The sequence below is a fragment of the Nelumbo lutea genome, chromosome 5 (assembly GCF_056320005.1).
Source record: "Nelumbo lutea isolate HS-2025 chromosome 5, American lotus-T2T, whole genome shotgun sequence".
NCBI lineage: Eukaryota > Viridiplantae > Streptophyta > Magnoliopsida > Proteales > Nelumbonaceae > Nelumbo > Nelumbo lutea.
The window spans coordinates 77,871,827-77,889,183 of NC_142688.1; the positions used below are offsets into that span (position 1 = coordinate 77,871,827).

The window sequence follows — 17,357 nt, forward strand, 5'->3', positions numbered from 1 at the left end:
CACGTAGAGACACGGTCTAAGCCAAGTTTAAGATGACACTTGGACTGGGAAGGGTTGAGAAGTTGCTTTGCGTCAAGTCAGTGCCCTTTGGCCTTTCTTACTCAGCAGTGCTGTTTTTTGTCTTTCATTTTCTCTTTATTTAAGTTAAGCGTATTGATTTGGATCTAGGCACATGGGTGGAGATTGTTGAGAGAGAGAGAGGTGCATCATGTTACCTGTCACGTGCTCACGTAGAGTAAAATATACGAATTTTCTAAAATTCAGGTTTCAATTTATACGGTGAAGCCAGACTAATAATGGTGATTGTGGCCGTGTTGATCATCTTCATCATCATGGTAGTGATGGATGCCTATCTTTGTGTTCATCAAGGTCTTGACCACTTTATGTAGGTCAATGGTTTTAAATCCTTCCTTCACAACAAATCAATGTTTTTGAACCATCGTTGATTTGGATAGTCAAACCATTTTGCCCGAAAATCGTTCAAGTAATTGGTTCTATTTCACCCTTAATTCATTCTTGGGTAAAAAAATCATTGATTTCGTTAGAAATCCACTGACCCGGGTGGTCAAATTGTCGACTCGTTTGACCTGAACAGCGATTTGCGGTTTAAGAAAATTGTAGAGTGGGGAGAAACTGAGAGTTTGAGACATGAACTTAGATCTAAGATCCAGCACAAAGAGAGAGAGAGAGAGAGAGAGAGAGAGAGAGAAGGAAGAAGAAGAAGAAGTTGCACATAAATTGATCTCAGATCTGAGATCTGAAAAAAAATGAAAAATCGATCTCAGATCTGAGATCCGAGAACTCATATCTTAGAGCTGTCATTTGTGTCTATTACCACCGCCTCGTCGTCATTGTCACCATTATCGTTGCCGGTGAGTGTTGAATCATTCTCCTCCACTTCCATCCTTCCCTCTTTCTTTCCTTCCTTTCCTTTCTCTCTTTTTCCGTTTTTCCTTTCTCCTTCCTTTCTTTCTTTCTTTCTTTTCTTCTTTCTCAATCGACAACAGTCTCTTGACTCTCTTCTCCAATTCTCCTTTCTCATATAAGTATATAACTATTTGCCCTAATGCAAATCGTCCAAACCGTTCGACCTAGGCGGTCGAAACGCTGACCCGAAAATCGATAGCTAGAACGGTTCCATTTTTGGGTAGGTTTTTAAAACCTTGTAACAAACTAACTTGTTATTCATTAAAATAAGATAACTCTAAAAACCTCTTTAAAATATGTAGGGTGGAAGTAGGATTTCTTCTTAAGAGTGGTCAAAAGCTGATAAACATGCTACTAAATATGGATGGGTCAAAATATAAGTGGAATACAAATGGGGATTGTAATGTAATTACATGTAGATTGACATCAAGGAGATTTTAAATAGGGCCACGATATCATGCAAAGGTAGCCACTATAGAACTTGCGATAAGCATTGTAATCGTCGTCCGAGTTGTCATGAAATCATAATCACATACCTGTGCAATGACTCAAAATTGCACAAGGATGACAAGCACACATATGTATACTTGTGATGTTCTATACAAGTCGTTCATAGCTATGCAAACTCGACAATGAAACATGTTGTATGGGTGACCATGATGGTTCTCCATCATGTCGAGCCACATTATCGCTGAAAAACCTCATTTCCATTATGTGACTACGAGTACGCACAAAGGGGATGTAGTTAGAAATGTGCCCACATGAGAGTCCTAAGCGATGAGAAACCCCAACCCCAAAAGATCCTCATTGGGCACGTGGCAAAACCCAAACAAGGCTTACCCGTTAGGTATTCAGTGGATTGTGATCTCCTTTATTGGATAAGAAGAACTCATTTTATATGTTTCTCGATATAGCCTTAATTGTCCCTCTATAAAAGGGAGAGACACGAAGGTCTGCACATGAGATCTCGTATCAAGAGCACTAAGGGAGTCCTTGCTTCCTAGCCTTCTTGCCTCCTTCACCTACAATCCTCGTATCCCTTCTCACTAAAGCCCATCCACCTTACACACCCCCGATCATCCTTTGCCCTTCAAAGAGATTGACTTCCTTTGCCTTACCACCCTACCTACATTAGAATCTTTGATTATTCATTGATCACAAGATGGCTGCCAAAAGAATCAACCTTTGTCCCATCCAAGAAGAGCTCTCTACAAATGAAAAATATACCCAAATGATGAAACTGAGATCGTTGTTCCCCCATAATCTAGGGATTGTGTAGATATAAAATTTATGTCCCATAAGGTTTACGAGTTCGAAGACCACTTCGATTGGATGGAACATCATCAGAGGAGATGAAACAGATGTTGCAGTCACTCCTATAACACACAACCACACTTGAGCGCTCGCCCTTCACCATAACTGGACCATCTGTTCAACCTACCATACATCCCAAAAACACCATGCTTGAACCAGCCAGCCCCTAGAACCAAGAAACCCATGGCTCAACTTTCCCAGTAAGGAACGTAGGCTAGACATCCCAATTTTCTCATTATTTCGCCCCTACTATGAAAGTCACAATGGCGGACTAAACACCATCCCCTCTAATGCACTAATAAGCTAGGTGGAGTTCCAAGAATATGTCTAGAGCTTGATAGAGGCCAACCAAAGCAAAACCCAAGTTTCCACCCTCCTACAAAAACCGTATTCAAGCAAATCCTTCACAAATCTTATCTAGCCTGATACACAACACCCTAGTAGTGGCCCCTAAATGATGGACAAAAAGGCAATCCCTAAAAGCATATAAGCAAGTTTAAAGACGCATTGGGGTCTTTTGCCTTTAATGGGGATCTCAAAGTCTACGAGTTCTCTAAATCATTGACTAGACCATCTTACTCGTGGTTCATCAACCCGACACCAAGAAACCTAGATTCATGAGAAGAGCTCACCAACAAGTTCCTGGCCAAGTGGTTCACCCTAAAGTGACACCTTACCATGGCTAATCTATGCAACATTGGACAATGCTCTGGGAGGACCTCCAGGCATACGTGATGTAATCCCAAAAGCTTACTCATACAATATTTGACAAGAACACCACAGAGAAAGACTTTGTTAAGCAATGTGTTCAAGGAATGCAATAAGTGTACCAGAATGGGATTGAGAACATCGAGTTGGCAAGTTTCAAAGAGGGAAAAAGTCATTCCCTTAATGTCATGTCAAATATTATTAGCAAAGAGGTTAATTGCAAGTGATCACTTGGGTTGTATTGACTTGATTGTCACATAATACGTTGAACCAATAGGTCCCAAGTAATTTTAACTAGTGTTTAGAAAACTCGACTATTTGGCTGGTCAGATCGGTTGAATCATGACTAGAGCCCTAGTCGATTCGATCACACCCCAAGAACCATAATGTCTAAAAACTCAATGAAAACCAACTGACCAACCGGTTTAACCGAAAAACAGGTGAACTAGTTCTAGTTTCATGAAATTGCGGGTCACCAAGTAATTGAAATTCTAAATGAGTGTGATAAGATTTGAACCATGAAATCTTATTTTCATATATTACTTAATTACCACTAATCCACTTCTTTATTTGTGTTAATTAATGACTTATTATTGTATATATTACTTTATTATAAATGTATTTCAAAGAAAATGTAAATTAAGAGACTTTAACCCTAGTCATTTGCTTTAAAAATTAAAGAACTTGCCATCCATCCACCATATTTTAGTATAATAAAAGTTTCAAAATATATTATATATAGTATTTATATGATCCATAGTATATACAACATCATCTCAGTTCAACCTCTATTTCGACCCTATTTAAACCTCTAACTCGTGAACCTCTTCCTTTTCTGGTTCTATGCCTGGTCTAATTCTTTGAACATTGTTTTTAAGTATTTAGACACTTAATGGGTCTGATAAATTAAGCCCATAATAGTTATGGAAAAATTAGCCTTGTAGGCTAATTAAATAATTAAGTTGCCACACCACTAGCTCACATAAATCATGTGGCATGTTGGCTCTCCCATTAAGTTGCGGGTCCTATGCCATACAAGTTATAATCTACACATTGGACAAATGTTTTCTAGAATTATTAAAGTTCTAATGGATAATTAAAAGTCACATGAGAATTCAAGTCAAACTACTATTCACTAGATAGTCTACTATGACTAGGATTTTGCTAGTTTAACTAGCTACTTAGATTTCAATATAAAGGGTTGGATTAGGAGAGCAAACTCTCTCCAGGTTAATTCTTAACATGTTAGGAGTCATATATAGACAAGGAGAGGGGTCTTGTAGCCCTTCATGGTCTATAATTAGAGAACAATAGGTGGGGAATCGAACAATGCAAGTTCTCCTCAACATTGCTGAAACCAATCCAACCATGTGAGATACCTTAAATTAGGGTTTTGAACCCCACTCGACTAGACCTATTAGCCATCCTCCCTAGCATTGTACTAGACTTACTTTGGGTTAATTAAATCACACAAACTTGTGTGAATGATCATACCTTTGCTGCTGTAAATTTTGAAAAAACCAATCCAACATTGCAAACACACAATTGAACCATCTTCAACTAGTTGTAGTGATTCTGGAATATTCAAGCTTGGGTGTAAACACCACTTCGATTTTTGCATCTATGGACATCATAATCAGGTACTACACTCATTCTTGGTCTAAAGGCTTGATCTTTTATGGTCCAAGAACCCCAAACGATCTAAGGAAGAAAACCGAGTTTTCTCTCCATGTGAAATTCCAACATTAGGGTATCAAGGAAATTTTGATTTTCAACTTCTTTAATTGCTAGAATTTTTGCACAATATGATCACTAGACAATCATCTTTCACAGAAAAGCTTTAGAGAATACCACTAATAGAAGGAAATGGTTTTTCAAGATGTCGTTATATCTACATTCTTTTCTATGGGATCTTTTAGTCTTAATGAGATTTTGGATAGTCGCAATGATGGGTATAGAGGTAAACTTGAGGAAAAAACTTTGGATATTTAGAAGAAAAAAAAAGTGTGGCTTGTTTACCAAGTTCTTGCACATGGCACATTACCTAAATTAGGTCCTTGTTTGTAATTTTTACTAGAACAATATTAATTGCAAATATTCATTTACCCACATTCATGATAATGTGTCATACACAAAACGCTCCCATAACAATCCATGTTTTTTTCTATAGAAGCATAAAGAAAACCTAGCGAAGAAGGGCTCTATCCCAACTATCCATTGCACAAATGAAACTTAGGTCCCAAGGGAATTTTGAAGAGAGCTCATAGGAGCCTAATGAACCTAACCTAGCTAACCAATTTGCCACTTGGTTGCCCTCTCTCCACGAATGAGAATATGCAACTTGTATTGAGCTGTCTTCTTTTTATGTTGAGACACGCCTTTATGACCATCTAACACTTCTATGGAGGGGGGAGCTGTTGAGGAGATTTTCAATGACTAGTTTGGAGTTTCCTTCGATCCAAATGCTATTTACTTTGCATTGTGGTCTTGTGAGCTTCCAAAGTGGCAATCCTTTCAACTATGTTGATGGAAGTGATGCAAATTCGTCCTACTTTTACGACTAGCACTTGACCTATAATCCCAAGCTATACATCCAAAGGATCATGACCCATTGCTTCCTTTTGTAGCATCAAAATTAATTTTTATCATTCCTTCTTGTGGGGGATTCCATTTGACCCAGTGCCTTGTTTTCTCATGGCCACTTGTTGTGGCTTTCAGGTTCATGCTAATGTATTCTAATAAGGTCCAAACTGCTTTTCCATTAATTTTCTTATTTTAGTAGGCTTTAGTGCATCTATTTTTCCAAATATGCCAACATAGAAAGGCAATTTTTTCCTACAATCATTTCTAAGTAAGGTGAAGTTTCTTTTCCTCGACTTTGCACCACCATTTAAGAAAAGTTTCTTGTCTATCCATGGGGAATTGGGTTTCTTGTCTCTCCAAATGTGACCATGTTGTTTTTTCCAAACAACCAAAGTTTTCTCAAGCTTGATAATTTCTTTTTGTAGTGAAGTTTGAACTAGATTTACTAAAACCAAGATCAGTTGAAATTTTCTTTGTCACTTGATTTTGTTATGCTAGTTAGCAACTTTTCTTCATGTTGGTATATATACTTCTTGTAATGCAATACTGAATGGAACAAACATGCAATATGTTAAAAGAGTTTAGAGTGGCTAAAATCTCTCCCTCTCACTTCTACTAGGCTCCCTACCCTTTTTCCTCTATCTTCTTTATACCCTTTGCTTATTACTCAAGGGCAAAGATAACCTATCCCATGTACTTCAAAGGCCTTTTATGCCCAGAACTTATTCATGTTGAAGCTAAATAAGGTAGTAGTTTGCAGATAGTCAAGAGTGCAGTTGTTTTTTATTTTTATGATTCTTTCTAATAAAGCACCAATGCTAGTGGCATTGTACGAAGTACCCTCCCAAAGCTGGAACCTAAGGGACAAACCAATTACTTCTAAATTTATAGATGATTCCTATAGAGACAAGTTCCCGATGGAGGATGCTCGAGATAATGCCTTAAAGTGTAGCCCCTATACTTCTAATGATGAATATGTGATTATGAACAAATTCAAGCCAAACACCAAGCCCCACATTTATAAACTTGTTTAAGTGGGCCTATGGATGCATATTCCAGGGTTTCCTATTGATTGTTTAACAAGAAATATTGGCATTCATCTAACTTCCTACATTGGAGAACCTTATGAACCATGAGCTAATAAGGTTGCTTGATGGAGTAAATTCATTAGGCTCAAAGCTTCTTTCTAAGTTTACAAATCACTTGTTTGTGAAGCCACTTATAAGCTTCTCAACTATGAAGTCTTCACAATAATTTATCAATATGAATGCTTAGTGTGTTTTTGTGGATTATAAGGAAGATTGGGACATATTTTTAAATCATATAAGGATTCTTGATCATTGAATCCCACACCTCCTTGTCGCATTGAAGAATCTCTAAACTAATCATGGAAGAGGACGAGTGTAATTGTCCGATTGAAAGTTGAGACTTGAGACCTGAGTCGCAATGCACTCTATTGCTAGTGATGCCCAACAATGGCATCCAAAAATCCCTCCGCTTCCCCCAAATCTTGGTGTAGGTAATGAATCGTCTTGCATGGAGGTTGCGATGAGACTTGAAAACCAGGGGTATGAGAAGCAAGCCATAGATTTCATGAAAGCATTGCTAAAGAGTAAGGAGCCACAATGGATAACTAATATGGAAGATGATACTAGTCTAAACATTGAGATTAAGGATAAGGAAAACAATACTGAAATGCTTGATGCTACGTGACATCTGGCGGTGGTTTTATCTTGCACTTCATCTTTTGACACAGACAAGGTGGAAAGTGGGGGTGCTAACTCTAACCAGCCACAAGATGATACACAAAATGATAGTGAAATCAGAATTCTAAAAAAGCTTCAAGGAGAGAATACGGAAACCACAGAAAGCCAGACTCATTTGTAAATTTCTTGGAAAACCAATTGATTTCCAATTTCTTTTAAAAGAAAATTCACCGAGTTTTGAATCATTTTAGAAAGTTGGATACTATTGATATTTTTAATGGATTCTACATTTTTTGGTTTTGCAATAAAGAAGGTTATGATAAAGCAATGTCTCATGGACCTTGGGTTGTTGCGAATCAGTATTGTCTCTATGTAAATGGAGGCTAGATTTTTGAGTAGCAAGAGAAGAAATTAATAATACTGCAATGCAGGTGCGAGTAGCGGAACTACCTATTGAGTATTTTGATTACAAGTTGTTGGAACTAAAAGGCAAAGGAAATTGGAAGACTTGTAAAGATCAACTCTGTAACTCAATTGGCATCTAGGGGTAGATATGCTAGATTATGGGTGGAAATTGATCTCAAAAAGTCTTTAAAAACTCATATTAAGGTGGAACGGCAGTGGTATATTGTGATTTATGAATGGTTGCCATTAATTTGTTTCAGCTGTGGGGATGTTGGACATAAAAAAGAAGAATGTCCAGAAAATCCAGAAAACAGTAAAAATGGAGATTAGAAAATCCCTAGATTCAAGTTGCTAACAAAGCCAAGTGGAAAAATGGCAACATTGTTGATAGAGGGTGGTTTGGTTGGTCATTCATAAAGTGACACTTGGCATGATAAATCATCTAATGACACCTCGGTGCCACATGGGATGTGTATCCCAACCTAAGGAGACCAATCGGACACCCTAAAACAGGGCGACACTTTCTACCTTGGGAGAAAATGCTGAGGACCTCGAAGGCCAATTTGCACTCCTCTCACCTATACTCCTCCGACCCAAGCAGCTAACAATCTAAGTAGTCAACTGACTTATAGGGTACTGATCTGAAAATCTACATGGTCAGGTCAACACCAATCATCCCTCTCTTGCAGATCGATACATTGACCTCAACACCCATCGTCCGAGCTGTCCTCCAAATCATCAATTGGCTCCAATTGTGGGAAACTAAATGAAAAGCCAGTTTAGCCTCTCATTGTGCTATGTTCATTGACTACAATGTCCACACCATCACCAAAAAGACATTCAGAATGAAGGAACCTACACACGGGGGCAACTATTGATGCTTGAGCCGTCCTTGGTTCCATCAGAGTTGACCACACCTAGTTCTAAGAATTGATGCAATCTTGGGAGTAGTGTTTCGCTACCTTCAAGCCAACACCGTCGTAGGTTCCATCTCAGAACTAGCAACTATTGTCGTCATAGAACCTAACATAGAACCCAATGTAGGATGTCGGTCAGAACATGAATAGGTCAGTTACTCCCCAAAAAAAAGACGCTGGCTAGTGGATCTTTTAGCGAACACAACAAGGATCCGAACCTTTGAAGCATAGGAGGTGACCACCTCAACCATCTCAACCAGGACTAACAACATCGTATCAACATCTAGGTCCCGAAGAAACAGACATAGAAGACATCGCAAACGCAAGCCCATCAAGATCCATCTTGGCCTATAAGTGAAGGACCCCCAAACAATCCTAGTGAGAGACCAGGAGGTGACTAGGTCCAACACTCCAACTATAGCCCTATTCTCTTGGGCCTCACACCTTGCAGTCGAGATCCTTGTATCCCACCGACAAACGGACTTCAAGGCCCTAACTTTGGAGTCTTACGATGACACCGGCGATCTAGTTGACCATGTGGAGAGCTTCTAGTCTCTTATGCAATTACACGGAGTTTTCGAGGCTAGCATGTGAACGACCTTCCCGACCACTTTCAGAGGCACAACTTGGATGTGGTACTCTAGGATGGCCACAGGCTTCATTTAGACCTAGAAAATTAGTTGTAGTTTTAGTTTGGTGATGTATTTGTGTATGGTAGAAGTGTTGATGGATGCATATAAAATTTGTTTGAATCTTTTTTTTTTGGGTTATGCTAAGAAAAGTTATATGCCAACTTGAAGAAGTGCCACTAAATGCAACCTAAGCTCATATTTCCTAGGTATGAACTTTCTAATGATGGTATTCACATAGACCAAAACTAAAGTTATTGCAATTCGAGAGTGGCCACGGTTGGATGAAAGCAAAATGTGTTTTGATGATAGCAAACTTGCTAAGTAGAGTACTAACAGTTGACATCTTATAAACTTGAATATGCTTAAATAAGTTGAAATGTCATAAGCATTTTAAGTGATTTCTATAAGTGTTATGTTACAAGTGTTTCTCCTAAGGGTGTAAATGGATCAAATTCAAATCGAATCAGACAACATTCAAATTTGAATATGATTAGAAAATTTGATTTGATATCCGACGGATATTAAAAATTAATATCCAAATTCGAATTCAATTGAATATCGGATATTCGTTGATTCAATTAAAATTTGACCAATTAATTGTTTTAGGTAATTAATAAATATATAAAAATATTTTATTTATATAATTTAATTACTATATATATAAATCATATAAAATATTTAAATATTTTATATATTATATATAAGAATTAAATGATTAGTTGAATTCGGATATTTATCAAATTGAATTAGGTCATATCCAAATTCGATCCATTACCACATTCGAATTATCCCAATTCGAATTGATTATGCCAAATCTCAAATTTGAAATCAAATTTTTGAATATCGTCGACACCTCTAGTTGCTCTAGCATCAAAATACTTTAAGATTTAAGCAATTGAAAGAGAGATCACTTACTATTCATATCTCAAACAATTTGATATCCAATCCAAGTGGTTTATGATATGAAGGAAAACTACTATTGAAGCTTAAATATATTAAAGCAATTCAAAAGAAGTTGTTGATCCTAAAGTTAATATTAAGCATCATATTTGATCTTTTTAGGATCTAGGTGTAGATGTTATATTAAAGAAAATCAAAAGAAGTTGTTGATCTAAAGTTAAACTTAAGCATTATATAAAATCATTTTAGGATCCAAGTGTAAATTAACTTGATAAAAGTAAATCAAACATAAATCTCTTTCCCCTATAAAAGGTGGACCTTAGGAGTTGGGTCAAACCAACCAGAAATACTACAAAGTGACCAACTCGGGTCTAGTTGGGTCAGTTTCATTAGTTTGATGAACATCCCTATATGAAATTAATTATTGTTATTTTTGTATTTAAAAATATTAAAAATAATATAAAAATATAAATAATTATTAATTATTTAAAAAATAAATTATAAACAATTGTCTACTCTTATATATTTCTATTATTTAACTTTCGCTTAATAAAGTATGTGCATCATATGGGTCCTTTCTAGTATATTACTAATATTTGAGTGTTTTAAATATTTAAGTAATATTTATAAAAATTATAACATTTATATCATTAGTAAATAAACAATAATAGATAATATATAAAAATAATATATTCATTATTTTTTAAAGAATCTTTACTAAACACCTATAGTTTCATGAATTTACTAAAACCTACCCTATAGTTTATGTTTTGCTAAAACATTCCTTTTAGTTTGCAATCAATTTACTTAATTGGCCTTCTATTAGATGAAAGTGGAAAATGACAGTTTTAACCCTAGTAAAACATGGATAACCACTCTAATCTTCTCTATTTGGTCAATTTTGTTTTCTATACAAAAGTATAAGGGGTACTTTTGGAATAAACAACCATGGATCTGTACCCTTGAACATTTTCCACTCAGTTTAGGGGTACTTTTGGAATAAACAACCATGGGTGAACATTTTCTACTTAGGCTAGGTGATCATGTTACTATATTCAGATGGCAAAACAAATATTTGTTGACGTAAAGTTGATTAAGTAAATAGGTTGCATACTATAAGGGGTATTTTAGTAAAAAGCAACTATAGGGTAGATTTAAGTATATCTGTGAAACTATAAGGGTGTTCTAGTAAATGACCCTTTTTTAAATAAAAATGAGAGGTGCTACACAACCTGGGGGGTAGCACACCCCCAAACATCACTAAAGCAAATCAAAACAAGATCCTTGGGGAGATTACAGGGATTAAAAGAAATTAATCCATTTGAAGAAGAAAGCTCTATTTGTGATCCGGTCTATCGCTTGGTTTGCCTCCCTGTACACATGCTTGTAGCTGACTGTACTCTCCATCTTGTCCTTCATGCAAGCACTCTGTGATGATACTTCTAAGGTTCCAAGGAGGGGAAGACAACCCTTTGAGACAATGAATGTCTAGGTTCAAATCCCCTTCAATGATGATTGAGTGATTGCCAAAGTTGATCGCCAAGTTATGTGCTTCCCATAGAGCCCAGCTTTAGCCGAGTTGATCGTGAAAGTATCTAAGAAATAGCCTTTGAAGTCCAAAATCCAGGTGGTTCCTCACAATGGCCGCCACAGAATGCCTACCATTAGCCATCTATTGGTTCCTTTGAATTCTCCAGCATTCTGATGGACCCATAGGTGGCTTTCAAACTTCTTAATTCTTTTGTGGAACTTGGATTCTCAGTTAACTTCTCATATTCAGTAAAAGCCCTCAAAGCTCTACCCAAAACAATTTGTGGGGGGTCCTCTTTATTACTGAATGTCTTATGGTTTCTATTTTTCCAAATATGCCAAAGAACAAAGACACACTTTTCCTTCAAATGGCTCGTCTCACTTAGGTTGTGTTTGTTTCGAAGGAAAAGGTAAAGAAAGGAAGGGAAAGATAGGGAAACCTATAAAAGGTTTATACATGTTTCCCTTCTTTTCCTTTCCTTTCCTTTCCATACCTTTTCCTTCAAACCAAACATGGCCTTAACTCTTTCTTATGAATTTCTGTCCACCATTCACCAATTTCAAAGTTTTTCCCATAAGGACTCCCAATATTCAATTGAAGGTTATTCCAAATTTGATCCGAAGCACTGCATTCAAGGAAAAGATAATTGGTATTTTCCTTCATGCCAACCACATATGCAACAATCACCATCAATATCGAATCATCTCTTTCTTAGAATATCCTTCATAAGCAGTCTAATATTTAATAGTAAGAACATGAACACTTTTACTTTTGGAGGGATTTTAAGGTTCCACAAAATTGCAGCCCAACTTATTGTGTTTGATCTTGATGAATCATCCTCACATTTAAGCTTGTACGCCGATTTCATGGTGAAAAAACCCTTTGGATTCAGACCCTAAATCAATTTATCTTCTCTAAGGCTCATAGGAATAAAAATCGCTTTGATTTTATTCCAAATACTAGGAGGAACACAATTTCTAATTTGATACTCCTCCCACACTCCTTTATCTTTCAAGCAACCTACAAGAGAATTCTCTCCAACCCAATTATTAGTCCAAAATTTAATAAAGTTTCCATTACCAACCTCCCATCTAAGGCCTTTCCTTGAAAGGTGCCTAGCACTCAAGATGCCTCTCCAAGCTCAAAACACTCATTTCCTTTTTCTTGCCTCCCAAAAGTTCTCTTTGTCGAGGTATTTACCCTTCACCATTTTAGCCGATAAACTATCCTCCTTTAGAATTTTCCATCCCAATAAATGGTCCTTTTTTAAATAGGGCAAATTTCTTAAACTACCCCTATTATTTAGATAATTAACTAACTGTGCCCTTATTTTTAACTATTGTCTTAAATCATCTCTATTATTTCTGACAATTGACTAGTTCTACCCCTACCATTAAGGTTCGTTAATATTTTGTCAAAATCCATATACATGTGACACTACGTGATGTATAAAATTTTTTAAAAACCCAATATTACCCTTTATCCCTCTTCTATAAGCGAGGTAAGAATTACCCCGAATTGGTGGGTTCATGCGTGCCATTGCCACTGCCGCTCACTTACGCGCTATGGTCGTTGGCGTGTTGTTTGAATGACGGAAAGAGAAAGATGAAGAGAAGGAGGGACAACCCAGGGGAGAGAACGTTGGCGCATGGCATGAACGACGAAAAGAGGGAGACGACATGTGGCATCTATTTTTTCTGTTCTCATCGAGTCCGACGAAAGGGAGCTACCATTAGTATCATTTGATCCGGATGCTCTTCACTTTTCTGTTCTCTTCGAGTCCGATGAAAGGGAGCTGCTGCCAACAATAATTTTCTTCAGGGGTGACTAGCTTGCTGAAAGGCATTATCTTGACCCATAAGAGCTTGATCTCAAGAGTGACTGGTTTTGATGAACCTTCTTAACACTTTTGGTTTTGATGCACTCCTTCACTCCCTACATATTCAAACTATAGTTTTGATGAACTTTTTTAACAAATGCAGCTGCAAACTGTGAGGTCTTGGGAAAGTTGAGAACACAAGGTTTTCTCATCATCATCACTTCGTTTCTCTGTGCCGTGACCAACTTTTTGATTGGAGTCTAGCCTTTTGGGTGTCAATGTAGTTTAAATGGATTCAGATCGAGAATCCTTCCATCGTCCTCACTTTTGAGCAACTTCTTGATCGAAGTTTGGGTGTTAATCACCTATTTTTTATGAAAATCAAGAAGAAATTTCTTGTTCAGACTGAAGGGAGAAAAGATAGACTGTCTTGATGAGAATGAGTCACATGGGTGAATAGCTCAAAGAACCATACACGATATGTGTGGCTCTTGTGCTGACACATTGGACTTAGGTTAGATATTAACCCCAAAGGACTTCTTGGTAAGGAGCATAGCTCGAAGAATGGTGATGCACACAAATGGTTCTCACTCCCAGATGCTTGCAAGGGGTTGGCGTTAGGGGTGTAAACGATATCTGATTATTTGATTCCGAATTTGATATCCAACATAATTGAACCAAATTTGAATGGTTCGAAAAATTGAATGGTCGAATTCGAATTTATACATTTTACCGATTAATTTATCCAATTCAAATTCATGTTGATCCAATTTGATTACAATTCAAATTTGATTAAATATATAAATTTAATATATATTAATAATAAATATAATAAAATATAGAGGTTATATCAATTTAAACTTAAAGAGGGGCCATGTCCATCATAAAAAAGCTAACATCTCAGGCTCAATGATGTCACATACTAACCTATTCGAGTGGTCATTCTATATATCCCCTCCCCTCCCCTCCTCTCTCTCTCTCTTTCTCTCTCTATTATCCTTTCCTCTCCCTCTTTTAATTTCATTCTTTTTCCTCCTCTTCACTTCCTCTTTTAATTTCATTCTTTTTCCTCTTCACTTCCTCTCTCTCCCGTCTTTTTTATTCGCAATTTGTGCAAGTTGCGAGCACCAAGCAACCACCATTCATGTTTTATGATCAATTTCCTCTGCAGCTTTTCAAGAATAACAAGTGGTGCATTTGTTCACTTTGTTTTACGTTTTTTTAGTTTACTCTGTTTTCTTATATTTTTTGTTCAATGTCTTGCGGTTGACGTTTCTCTTGTTCAATGTTTCATTGCAGATGCCACGTATCACTTGTTAGTTTTATTTTTAAAAAATGGGCTCTACCTCTTCTTTTCAATTTTCTCAATGCATTTTGCTTTGTTAGGGTTTACGAGGATAGTAAAAGTAATGAGCCAAATTCCAACAAAATCAAATATTCAATATTTTAATCGATTTTAAATTCAATTGTTGGCTTTACATATCGCATGGATATTTAATTAAATTCGAATAAATTTTCCTATAATTTAATTCAAATTCGGATATAAAGTGATTCGATTCGAATTCGCTCCGTTTTGGGGCCTAGTTGGCGTTCGACCGTTTCTCCTCCTTGCCTTTCTCCTGTATGACGATTCGTCGTTCAAGTACTGAGTGATCCAGACACTTGATGCAACGATCAGCCTCCTTAACCATAGACATTGTGACAAACCCAAAGACACGACACTCTCTTGTCCAAGTACAGTAAAATGAACATCTATCATCGTTCCTGTAGGTTGAGCGTTGCACATTAGCCTCCAGAGCGCTGCACATTGTGGGTGCCGATAAGAAAGTAAAGCTGAGCTTCCTGTAGGCCGATGGATCAGCTACTATCCTGGCTTACGATGAGAGGAAGCTTTTCGGTGTGACTACCCTTGTTGTTGTTAGGGCTAAAACCTTCTACACCGGAAAGGCCAAAGTTCCGATTGCCATGTACTTCTATTTTCACCATTTGGATGTGCTTTGAGAGTCCTAGATTCTTTCCAATTCTGTTCTTTTGGAGGGCAAATTTTTGAAAATTTGAAAAATAATGAAGGGCAAAAGGGATATTTCATCCGTTCTGTTATGATTTTAGATAAGGGGTAGTTGAAAAAATTTGCCCTTCTAAATTACATTGCATTCGTTCCACTTTTTATCTTGATAAATCCATTATCGCAGGGTCCCCGCTATTAGTAGATTGCTTTCCTCCGTTTCTCCTCTCTCACTCTTCACGATCATGGAGAAATACAAAACTCTAGAAATCGTTCAAGAAACCCCAAACTCCCATGTTTTTAGAGTCTACCTAAACCGCCCGTCCCTTTGGAACGCTCTCTCTGCAGATTTCTTCTCCGAATTCCCAAAAGCCCTCTTTATCCTCGACGAAAACCCACAAGTGAGTGTCATCGTTCTCTCCGGCCACGGCGATCATTTCTGCTCCGGAATCGACTTCAAAACCCTTAACTCGCTGCTCTCAACCAGTTCACCCACCGAGTATAACGACCGCGGTAGAGCCGCAGAACGTCTCCGGCGATCTATCAAGGGATTGCAGGATGCGATAACTGCCCTCGAGCGGTGCCGCAAACCGATAATCGTTGGAATACAAGGTGGGTGCATAGGAGGCGGGATCGATCTCGTGACGGCCTGCGATATCAGGTACTGTACAGAAGACGCGTTCTTCTCGGTGAAGGAGGTTGATTTGGCGATCACGGCTGATCTCGGGACGCTTCAGAGGCTGCCGGGAATCGTCGGATATGGAAACGCGGTTGAGTTGGCCCTTACCGGTCGGAGGTTTTCTGCGTTGGAGGCGAAGAGCATGGGTCTGGTCTCTACGGTTTTTCGTTCCAAGACGGAGATGGATGAACGCATAAGAGCTATTGCCGAGGGGATTGCAGCGAAGTCACCGTTGGCTGTGCTCGGAACGAAGGCGGTGCTACTGAGGAGCAGGGAGCTTACCGTGGATCAGGGGTTGGATTATGTTGCCACATGGAACTCCGCGATGCTCCTTTCTGATGATTTACCAGAGGCAGTCTCAGCACATATTCAGAAGAGAAAACCCATCTTTGCCAAGCTCTGAGAACTGGTATTTGAAGCTTGAATGACATCCCCACTCATACAGACTGAGTGGGACTAGGTATCATTCTCCTACGTCTCCGTATTTTCAGAGGAACTAATCAGGGAGAGAAGCAATAGTGATACCACTGTATCATTTCTAAGTCTTGTATAAATAGATAGAAACATTTGAATTGAAATATTTCCTTTCTGCATTGCACTCTTTTCAGACAAGGAGCAAATAAAAGGAATAAATGTACATGGGTTTCCCCTAAATGAAGGACGCATTTGCTAAAAAGATACAGGCTGTTAGGAGCCAAATGCACATTCTTGATGCTGTGAAGCGACCATTCCTTTGCTATCATCAATGTTGATTACATTTTCTACTTCATTGGGTCTTTGTACATTTTTTTTGATAATATACAAAAGCTCCAAAAAGTTCCTATACAGTGGGAGACTGTACAATCAGAATAAATTAATTAGGTGAGATGAAAAAATTGTCCAATGACAAAAGGAGAGCTGGTGGGACATCCCTGAACTCCTTTTTTACTACAACCCATGAATAAACAGATGCCTTGGCCTTCCTGATTACTTCCTCATTCTAGTACCTCTTATTGCCAAAAGTTCTGTTATGTTCCTTCCACATAACCCAAATAACAGCTAAGGGAATAGAGCTCCAATCTAATTTAGTCCTCCTGTTTGGATCCTATGCCATCTTGCTAAGTATCACAGTTTGATATAGGAAAGCACCAGCTGTGATTGAAAAACTAAAAGGAAACGGTTCCAAATCTTTGAACTCAACTGATAGTGAATGAAGGATGATCCGCCAACTGCTCTTCAAACTGACAATATG

General features: G+C 37.7%; 1 protein-coding gene across 1 annotated transcript; it reads left to right on the forward strand.

Annotated features, from left to right (window-relative positions):
• Positions 1-15,022: 15,022 nt before the first annotated feature.
• Positions 15,023-16,802, forward strand: DCI1 (delta(3,5),delta(2,4)-dienoyl-CoA isomerase 1). Its single transcript, XM_088947439.1, has one exon. The coding sequence runs from the start codon at positions 15,693-15,695 to the stop codon at positions 16,527-16,529; it is 837 nt and encodes a 278-aa protein (XP_088803565.1). The 5' UTR covers positions 15,023-15,692; the 3' UTR covers positions 16,530-16,802.
• The last annotated feature ends 555 nt before the right edge of the window (positions 16,803-17,357 follow it).

Coding starts and splice junctions, on each gene's coding strand:
- DCI1 (XM_088947439.1), top strand. CDS start 15,693: ATGGAGAAATACAAAACTCTAGAAATCGTTCAAGAAACCCCAAACTCC.